The sequence below is a fragment of the Conger conger genome, chromosome 11, assembly GCF_963514075.1.
Source record: "Conger conger chromosome 11, fConCon1.1, whole genome shotgun sequence".
Lineage (NCBI taxonomy): Eukaryota > Metazoa > Chordata > Actinopteri > Anguilliformes > Congridae > Conger > Conger conger.
Window position 1 is genome coordinate 40,477,088 of NC_083770.1, and position 10,059 is coordinate 40,487,146.

The following is a 10,059-nucleotide window of genomic DNA, read 5'->3' on the forward strand; positions in this document are numbered from 1 at the left end:
GTTTATTGTACTATTTTAAACGTGATTTGTTTTTCCTGTTTATCCTGCGAATATTACTCCTAAATAAAATAATTTCCTTGAAGTCACCTGCAATTTCCCCAGTGTAGCATAGTGACAGTGCAGTGTACAAGAAGAAGTTCATATACAGCAATATGCAGCGAAAATAAAACGCCAAAGTGTGACTACAATATGCGATATGAAGTAATTTCATATTTTCTTATAGGAAAACGCAATAATGAACCCTCCAGACATTTCGAACTACATTTCAGTTAATTGCGTGTAACGTCATGTGTTACGCCATTGCGTTTACGTTATGCCCCGCCCTTGTGCAAAACGTGATCTTTTTGTTCTCTAGTGGCTTGCTGGCTATTATTTGAAATGACCAAGACTCTTTTGTAAGTGGATAGATAGATATACAGTAGCCTAGTTTATGTATACAGTATAGCCGTTTATTTAGGGCTATAAAAAAATAGTGTGAGCAACCATGAGTAAAAGGAAAGCTCCACAAGAATCGTTAAACGAAGGAATCACAGACTTTCTCATAGGTATGCGGTGAGACGTTGCAGGACAAAATGAATCGCTGTGTATGTTAGCTAGCTAGCTAGCAAACTAGCTAACAGTGTTATGCGGAAATCAGCTAGCAAATGTTAACCGATTATTGTCGAATGTACAGTGGATTGTTGCATTGCGTTGGTGTTTTTTAAATCGGCGATCTGTGATGAAATAAACAAGGAGATATTCTAAAAATTGTAAGTTGTATAAATATCCCAAGCCGTCATTTAGGTCATTTAAAGCCCATTGGTTGAATCTGATCCCAAGTGGCACAATGGCTAACTGCACAGCTGGCTGATTTTAATATTCATGTTATTGTATCTAGTTTTGACATGTAGACTCGTAGAATTCTAAATCAATGTTGCGCTGTCATATATACATGTATGTAGATATTTGGACAAACCAAGTGACTTACGCACCCTATTAGCGTTACAGTACAAGTTATTTTATTTTAACGTCTCACAATCTCTGCTTTTTTCTTTCCAGAGTTGGCCAATTATGAGCGTAATGTGAACAGGGCAATCCACAAATACAATGCATACAGGTGAGATGCTGCTCTGGGACATATTGCATGAATTACAGCTAAATACGGACATGACCGGACATATTCCCCTGGTTTTATAGAGAGCAAAAAGGAAATTAATTAAAATCGTTTTGCGCTTACAGCAAGTGGAAAAGGGATCTGTATATACGTTTACAAAATCTGAAGAACATTAATTTAAATCCATTTCTTTGTGTTCAAATTGGGGGAAGCTTGCCAATACACTCATCGTCTTTTGTCTTACAGGAAAGCTGCCTCGGTAATCGCTAAATATCCTGAGAAGATCAAAAATGGTACAGAGGCAAAGAAACTGGTAAGACTCTCAGAAATGTCGTGTAACAGTACACGGCCTGTCATTAATGTTGCAGTGAAGATATGTTTACTGCCACACTCAATGTTTTTCTGTCCCTCATTGAGAGACATGCCTGAGTTATTGACTTTAGTGTACAATGTATTCGTCTTGTGTTGTTTTATGCTCCTGTCCAATTTGTTTCCGATGTTTTATTCTGTTAACAGGATGGCGTAGGAGCTAAGATCGCAGAGAAGATCGATGAGTTCCTAACCACAGGAAAACTGAGGAAGATCGAGAAGGTGACTGACATCGTTGCATTCTTTTTTTCAGCCGAATGCATGTTCTAATTAGAGGGGGAATACCTCAGTACTTCATGTGAACTCAAGTGGTTTTTCTTGCTGTTTGAGCAAGAAAAACCTGGTTTTGGTATAGAACATGTGTAGCGCCTTTAAGAGAATGTTGCATTATGTCAGTGTGTTTTCTTAAAATGAATATTTGAATGCTGTGCAGATTCGAAACGATGACACCAGCTCCTCCATCACCTTCCTGACCAGAGTTACAGGCATCGGGTACAACTCTTTTATTGTTGTGAAATGTTATATTAGCCTTTGTAAAATGTTTCTCTCTCCCATTCAAATTCTAAATCCCTTATTGGCTTGAAATACATTTGTAGATATTGCCAAAGCGTGCACACAGGAACAGGAACAGGAATAGTAATACAAACATGAAATTGAAACATTGTGCTAATATCTCTCTCTCTTTCTGTCTCCTCTCTGTAGACCTGCAGCTGCTCGAAAGTTTTTTGAAGATGGGGTGAAGACATTGGACGGTTAGTTCTGTTTGTTCTCTTGATAATGGCTGCCCAACACAATTTTGGTTTTGGCTGTGCTCATCGAATGCTGTTTCTCTTTCAGATTTGAAGAAGATTGAGCACAAACTCAATCACCATCAGCAGATTGGACTCAAGTGAGTGAGATTCTGTGTGCACATGTCGGTTTAAAGAATAAGTGTTGCTCTAGTATTAATAAACACCAGTAATTCTCTGTATTTTGTATGAACTTATTCAGTCCCCATAGCCACTGCCCTGTCGGTTCTTTCTACAGGTATTTTGAGGATTTCGAGAAGAGGATTCCCCGTGCTGAGATGGAGAAGATGGAGGTGAAAGACGTGTGATTTTTTTGTGTGATAATTTATTCAGAACAACATTTTTCATATTTGATGGTATGCATTGGTTCGTAACATATATAATTGAATACACATTTTTACACATTTTCTGCTAAGTACTATGATTGCATTGAGTGCAGTGAAGGTGATAGACTCAGGTACAGGTGTTCCAAGGCTTCACCTCAGTAAGTCACATCTGAACACCATATTCTGTGTTCTATGTTCTGCGTACTATGTTCTCTGTGTTCTATGCCCTGTGTTCTGTGTTCTCAGGCCCTGATTCTGGCTGAGCTGGAGACGCTGGACCCTGAGTACATCGGCACCATCTGCGGAAGCTACAGGAGAGGTGAGGCCCATCTTCACACCCCCCACTCTCACACTAACACTAACACTAACAGATGGTTAAGGTGTTTCCACGGTTACCCACTGATCTTTACAAGCAGAGACCCAGTGGTCACACATTCTTAAGCTGTGGACCGACTCTCTGTTGAAGCTGACCTCAGAGAACAATCACGGTTTGCTGATGTCCAATAGAAATAGAAATAGGTAGCCCAGTGTTAGAGTGAAGACCCGTGTCTGTGGAAACGTGGTTCTGTACCGGTGTGAAAGGGGCCTGGTCATACCCGGTTCTGGGGCTTTCCCCTGCTCTGCTGTCCAGCGCGCAGTCATGGGTGTTTCCGTCTCTCTCCCCCAGGAGCGGCATCCAGTGGTGATATTGATATCCTGCTGACCCACCCTGACTTCACCTCTGAGTCCGAAAAACAGGTAAGGACCAGAACCCTCTTTCATCCCAAGGGGTTTCGGCTTTGTTGAGAACTGAGAAAATTGAGTTGGGTTTAATAAGGGCTGAAAACAATAGCAGTCATTTTTGCTTGGTTGAAAAGGGAGAAGTACACATCTGGCACTGTTGAGATGTTACAGTGGTCACACTTGAGTGCCATATGGCACTCATGGGACTGAAAGCGTGACAAGGGTTTAACACAACTTTTATACTCGTTTTTAGTTCATTGTAACCCTCACTTGTTTGTGTTCAGGGGAGGCGGAACCTGAACTCTTTTTTTACAGGATTTTTGTGGTAATATTGATCAGCTGAAAGCATTTTAAAGTGTTTCTGTATCTCGTCTCATAGCCCAAGCTGCTGCATGCTGTGGTGGAACACTTGGAGTCAGCCGGCTTCATCACCGAAACTCTGTCCAAAGGAGACACCAAATTCATGGTGAGAAATACCACCTATATTATATTTAGGTATCTATAAGGGTATTCTGGCTCTATTACTAAAATTATATCATATAAGACATAAAAACCTTATAAGACCAATATTTTGTTACGTGTTTGTCTGCATATAGGAGGTTATAGGAGGATCAGTTAACATAACATACTGACAAGAGCAGGCCATTTAGCCCAGCGATGCTCGCCTTTTCCTACCACTAAAGGGTACCTACTGTTTAGTTTGTCTAAAAGCGAAATAGTATCTAGCGCCGTATCAAGCCTGGTCTTGAAAACCCCCGGTGTTTCTGCCTCCACGACATGTCCTGGCAAGCTATTCCACACAGCGACCACAAAATCCTTCCTCATGTAGTTGTAGTAGTAGTAGTGAACAGGCTCTCTCTAATTTCAAACAGCCACTCAATACATTTAGGAAGCATATTATTTTGTGCTTTGTACATTATCTGTGCAGTTTTAAGAGCAACAAGATCACAACATTTTAAAGCATAAGAGTTAATAAATAATTTGTTGTTTGGTTCATATAGCTCTCTTCTGCAGCATGAAAACTGGATTAGTGTTGGTCTTGTATGTGTTTCCCCATACCTCCACACAGTAGGTAATGTATGGAACTATTAGAGAACAATAGAATATATATAGTGAGTTCTGATTCAAGATATCTTTAGTTTAAAATCATTTTGCAATGGATTTTGACATTTTTGTTTGATTTATGTGTGGTTTCCAACTTAGTTTATGATCAATTATCACACCCAAAAATTTATTTTCATACACTCTTTCTATTTCAACATCATTGATCATAATTTTTACTTGATTGTTGATTGGCCGATTACCAAATATTATAAACTTTGTTTTATTTAAATTCAATGATAGTTTGTTCATGTCAAACCATCTCTTTAAGGCTTTCAATTCCCTTTCTACTGAATTCAGAAGCTGTTCCCAGCTTTTCCCAGAGCAAAATAAGTTAGTGTCATCAGCAAATGAAACACAATTGAACAATTTAGACATGTTACAAATATCATTTATATACATATAAACAGTTTAGGGCCTAACACTGATCCTTGTGGAACCGTACAAGTAACCTTCAACAAATTGAATGCAATATTATTTGTACATATTGATGTCTATCATCAAGTGTTACTCCTATACTGCTCCAATAGTTTGTGATTATGCTCCTACTACTTAATCATTTATTTTTATACATCTTATATTTATTTTCTTTTTGTTCTATATTTTAATAATATCCTGTATGATATATATATATATATTTTTTTACATGCATTCTCTATCCCCTTGTTAATCCATGACTTGACTTGTCCACATATTTGTGCTTCCTGTCGGTGTGTAATGTCTGAGTTTCTCTCTGTGATCTGTGCTAGGGTGTGTGTCAGCTCGCTCCAGGTGAGGAAGAGGAGGAGGAAGAGCATTTTCATCGGCGGATTGATATCAGGTACGCCGCGTCCACCTTGTGTCTGTGTGTGTGTGTGTGTGTGTTTTAGATCATTGTGTAATAATAGACCCCCCCACCCCAGGTTAATCCCTAAGGATCAGTACTACTGTGGAGTGCTGTACTTCACTGGCAGTGACATCTTCAACAAGAACATGAGGACCCACGCCCTGGAGAAGGGCTTCACTCTCAACGAGTACACCATCCGACCACTGGGGGTCACCGGTGAGTCCCACAGACAGGTGTCAGCAACGCTTCATAACCAAAGAGCGAGCCAAAGCGCTATTATTATAGCAGAACTGTGATGCTGTAAAAAGATTCACATGATGTGGACTGTACGTAAAATTGAAATGGAAAAGGCCCCTTACATTAACTGCGTTTCCTGCAGGGATGGCCGGGGAGCCTCTTCCGGTCGACAGTGAGAAAGACATCTTCGACTACATCCAGTGGAAATACCGAGAGCCCAAAGAACGCAGCGAGTGAGACGAAAATGAGACGTATCCTGGAACTCCCTGTTGGTCCTCGTCACATCGTCTTTTGGTCTCCAGTTTTTAAGATGTTCATTTAAAGTGCGTCCACTGCTAGTTTGTGCCAGTGCGCGAACCTTTTCATGTTCGCGGTGATTTTGTGGCGGACTGTAACCCAGCGCACTACTCGCCAAGCAACGCCTGTGCTTATTCAACATGGCAGTTCCCAAATACGATATGTAAGGGTTTGGCGGGTTTAATCTACAGATTCGCTCGTTTGTCAGTGCACTCGAGCACACCAAAAGGTCATTAATAACGTGAGCTTCATGCATTGTCCCAGGCAGTTTACAAGGGTTTCTGAAGATTACCATGGCGATGGAATTCAGGAACCTTTAACATAAAATCAGCAATTTGGAAGCCAATACAACCGTGGTACGAGAGCCTGGAATGTTTGCCGACAGATTGTGGGCCTCTGTCCTCAACAGTTTCAACAGTTTCAACATTCCTCACAGGGATGTTTTAATTTTTTTTTCATTTTAATGTATTGCTTTTCATTTTAGTTTTAGATGTATTGCTTTCATACTCAGAGCTGTGTATTTGGTATTGTGTGTATTACATAGCAAAATATAATAGCCTATAGTAAATTCAAAGAGATGAAATGGACTTGTACTAATTCCATATAGAAAAAAATAAATGAAACTATTTGCAATCTTTTGATGCCGTTTGTCCCTCATTGGTACCGGTACTGGCTGGATTTAATGGAGAAAGAAAAAAAAAAAACCCAGCACTACCCCAAGTGGACTCCCTGCACAATCCAGCAGTTAAACCTGACATGATATGAACATGCTATAGTTCAGCTAGCATGCACACACATCACAGACACGGCAGTTATGGTAAACGGGGCTTTATTGAGCGTGCTCAGAAGACCAACTTGTGGGGGTACACTCCGTTGGACAGGCTGAAGGAGGAGTGCAGGTAGCCCTGCAGCTGAGGGACCTTTTTAATGAGGGGCAGCAGCTGTGAGTCCACGGCCTTCTGGTCCTCCTTACGCTGGTCTGTCAGCTGGTACTTCTGCAAAACACCAATCAGAGACCCAAGTTACAAAACGCTGTCCAATCAGTCCCATTTAAAAAAATCTGCCAATCAGAAGCCCCAGCTACAAAAGAGCCAGCCAATCAGATAGCCTCCTGCTAGGTGGGGTCTCTGGCTAATTGAAATAAACTACCCAAGAGAACCAGTTACAGCCCATACCAGCCAATCACAAACCATATTAGAGCACAGCTGGCCTCCCCACCCAATCAGATCCTGTTAACTAGCCTGGCCTAAAGGCCTGTTTGCACCAAGAATTATAACAATAACTTACACTGATGAACGATAACATTCAGTAAATAGACTCGGCAGAGCATGACACCCTGTAAATTCTGATTGATTCTGATTGGCTGTGAGTGTTTCATCATTCATGCAGCTGGAAGAGAATTACTCTGAATGTGATCCCAACAATATCGTTTATCATTATAGTAGTGGTGTGGACTGTGCCATCCACCGGACTTAAAACATATTTAGTTATTGTTGCAGACGGGCCTTAAACCAGTGGCTCTCCAGGACCAGGGTGGGCTGCAGTTCGCGCCCTCAGTTTGATGCACCAACAGAACTCCCCTAGCTTCCTGGACACACCAAGACTACCAAGTGTGTCTTACCTCCTTCTCGACGTCAAAGATCTGGCCCTCCTGGTGCTTGGGGCGTCTCAGCCTCTTCTTCTTGAAGTACGTGTCGGTGAGAGTCTTGGGGAGCTTCATGCCGGAGATGTCCACTTTGGTGCCGGTGGCGATGACGAACTTCTGGTGGGCGCGGCGCAGGGGCACGCGGTTAAGGGCCAGGGGGCCTGTGGGAACGATGGGGGGAGCGGGGGGGGGTAAGGAGCCGAAAGCAACAGCACCAAACAGCCACACACCCTTTCCAAGAGCACCGTCATCAAGGCTCACGTTTTTTTTTTTTTTTAATCAGTTGTGCCAATTCTCTCAAAGCCCTACCGAAGGCAGCTTTCCTGCCGCTGGCAATTAAATGTCCGCGTTGGAATTAAGTGTTTGACCTTTCTTTTTAAAGTTTTGCTTTAAAGATTCCAGGGTCCACACCTCAATAATTTTTTTTTTTTTTTTTGAGTTTGGTAGAGGATGATACAAGAGAATGTACAGAGTGAAATGAGATTATGTCTCTGGTGGAGATATTTTGGGTCTGAACACCATGCACAAGCTGACTGTTCTTACCGGTGACGAGCAGAAGACCACTGGACAGCTGCTTCAGGAACACCACACGCTGAAAAACCAGAGGACCAAATTATCACTCTGAACATCACCATTTCTGTCACAGTCCGTCCTTACTTAGCAGGGAAGTCATCCCAATGCGAGAAACTACGCAATCAATCCCAAATCCCCAAAGCAACAGGTAATTCCAGGGGACTTTGTTAGTATTAAAATACTAAAGTCAGTTACATGCTTTGTGAGTTTTTCCCCATAATCCCATTTGTAGTCAGTGAGAAATTCACTTCATGAATTGCTCCCAAGCTGACCCAGAGTGTATGAGAGAGAGTGTATGAGAGAGAGTGTATGAGAGAGAGTGTATGAGAGAGAGTGTATGAGAGAGAGTGTATGAGAGAGAGTGTATGAGAGAGAGTGTATGAGAGAGTATTTGCGTGCGTATTTGTGTGCGTATTTGTGAGTGCGCGCGCGCGTGTGTGTGTGTGTGTGTGTGTGTGTGTGTGTATGCGTAGCAGGGTCCCCACCTTGCCGCGGTGTTTGCCGGTGAGCAGGACGAGCACGGTGCCGGGGGTGATGGAGGAGCGCAGCCTCCTCTTGTGCTCACTGAAAGGCTTCTTCCCGTGACTGAGCAGCTTCCGTGGGACGTCTTCTGTGGGGTAGTAACGGGGCTGGGGGGGGGGGGGGGGGGGCAAACACACGTCAGCCTCTTCCACCTCTGGGGGACGCCACAGATCCGAGGCCGAGGCTCAAATACTCACCATCTTGCGCAGCTTTACCACACGCGTGCCGCCATTCTTGTCTCCTCCAACAGTCTTTGTGACTGTCGCCGAAACCTTCTCCTTCAGCTTCTTCTCAACCTGAGACACAAACACACACAAACATCAAGAATATAGCTTCTCACATCCCTAAACGAACACAGCGTAATACTTCAAACTTTGTCATTCTACATAAAGGACATGTACCTACTATTACTACGACTGCTGTTGTGACTAATATTCTACTATGCTTTAGGTAGCAAAGCAGTAGGAGAAATAATAAAATATTCCTACACCAAAGTCACTTTCCAGCTAAAATGAGCGTGCGCTACAAACCTGTATGATGCACACAGCATATAGAGCACAAGACTACAGGCCTTACATCACTGGTGTTTAGTCTCATTCAGAGCAGCTGGCACAACTTTAGTATTTTTACAGAGCATCCATTCTCACAGCTGGACTTTCACCCAGTGCACCAAGGTGGCTAAGGTGCTTGACTGGGACCTGGAAGGTTGGTGGTTCAAGCCCTAGTGTGGCCACAATAAGATCAGTGCAGCTGCTGGGTCCTTGAGCAAAGCCCTTAAAAAGCATCAGCTAAATAACCAATGTAATGTACCTCATTCAAGTTTGCAACAGCAATCCTATCTGGGAATGAAACCAGCAACCTAGGGCTTACAATCCCAGAACCCTACCAATTATACTTATATATTTAAATTAATTGCAAAATTTAATGGGTTTTTCTGATTCTGACCACAATCGTAGCCTCTCGTTGCATTTATACACACCGTTTACCCTAATTACACTTCTCTACCACCCCAAGCCATGACAATGATCCCAAACCAGCTACCCTACACACCTGTACCACACACCTGCACCCACCTTAGTCTCGGGGGCCTTGTTCTTCCTCTTGTATAGCGCCCTGCGGCTGTACATGGCCGATCTGGAGTAGCGGCCCAGCCCTCGAGCCAGGACGGGGTTCCTGCTCGTGTGCTGCTTCTTCCTCGCCACCTTCTTCTTATCTCCCTCTGCCATCTATAGGACCAGAGCAGGGAGACATTTAGGACAGGGTCTGGGGAGACATTTAGGACAGGGTCTGGGGAGACATTTAGGACAGGGTCTGGGGAGACATTTAGGACAGGGTCTGGGGAGACATTTAGGACAGAGTCTGGGGAGACATTTAGGACAGAGTCTGGGGAGACATTTAGGACAGAGTCTGGGGAGAAATGCCCTTAGATTTCCCGTACGCGCGGGGTGACTAAAACCTTCTGAAACCGAGCCCCCCGTGTAGCCCACAGAGCCAACTCAGGGAAGGTTTTGACATAAAAACGAATTCTAAAAACCAGCTATCCATTAGTGACCTATCAA

At 43.0% G+C, this 10,059-nt stretch overlaps 2 protein-coding genes across 2 annotated transcripts; one reads left to right on the top strand and one right to left on the bottom strand.

Annotated features, from left to right (window-relative positions):
• The first annotated feature begins 332 nt into the window (after positions 1-332).
• On the top strand, positions 333-6,393 carry polb (polymerase (DNA directed), beta). Its single transcript, XM_061260168.1, has 14 exons — positions 333-545; positions 1,039-1,096; positions 1,340-1,406; positions 1,610-1,684; positions 1,896-1,954; positions 2,165-2,214; positions 2,300-2,351; positions 2,489-2,543; positions 2,823-2,895; positions 3,244-3,314; positions 3,679-3,765; positions 5,150-5,220; positions 5,303-5,442; positions 5,606-6,393. The coding sequence occupies exons 1-14, from the start codon at positions 485-487 to the stop codon at positions 5,698-5,700; spliced, it is 1,014 nt and encodes a 337-aa protein (XP_061116152.1). The 5' UTR covers positions 333-484; the 3' UTR covers positions 5,701-6,393.
• A 179-nt stretch (positions 6,394-6,572) lies between these two features.
• Positions 6,573-9,755, bottom strand: rpl6 (ribosomal protein L6). Its single transcript, XM_061260170.1, has 6 exons — positions 9,574-9,755; positions 8,698-8,796; positions 8,464-8,607; positions 7,949-7,997; positions 7,382-7,566; positions 6,573-6,755 (listed from the first exon to the last, which is right to left on the bottom strand). The coding sequence occupies exons 1-6, from the start codon at positions 9,724-9,726 to the stop codon at positions 6,603-6,605; spliced, it is 783 nt and encodes a 260-aa protein (XP_061116154.1). The 5' UTR covers positions 9,727-9,755; the 3' UTR covers positions 6,573-6,602.
• Positions 9,756-10,059: the final 304 nt, after the last annotated feature.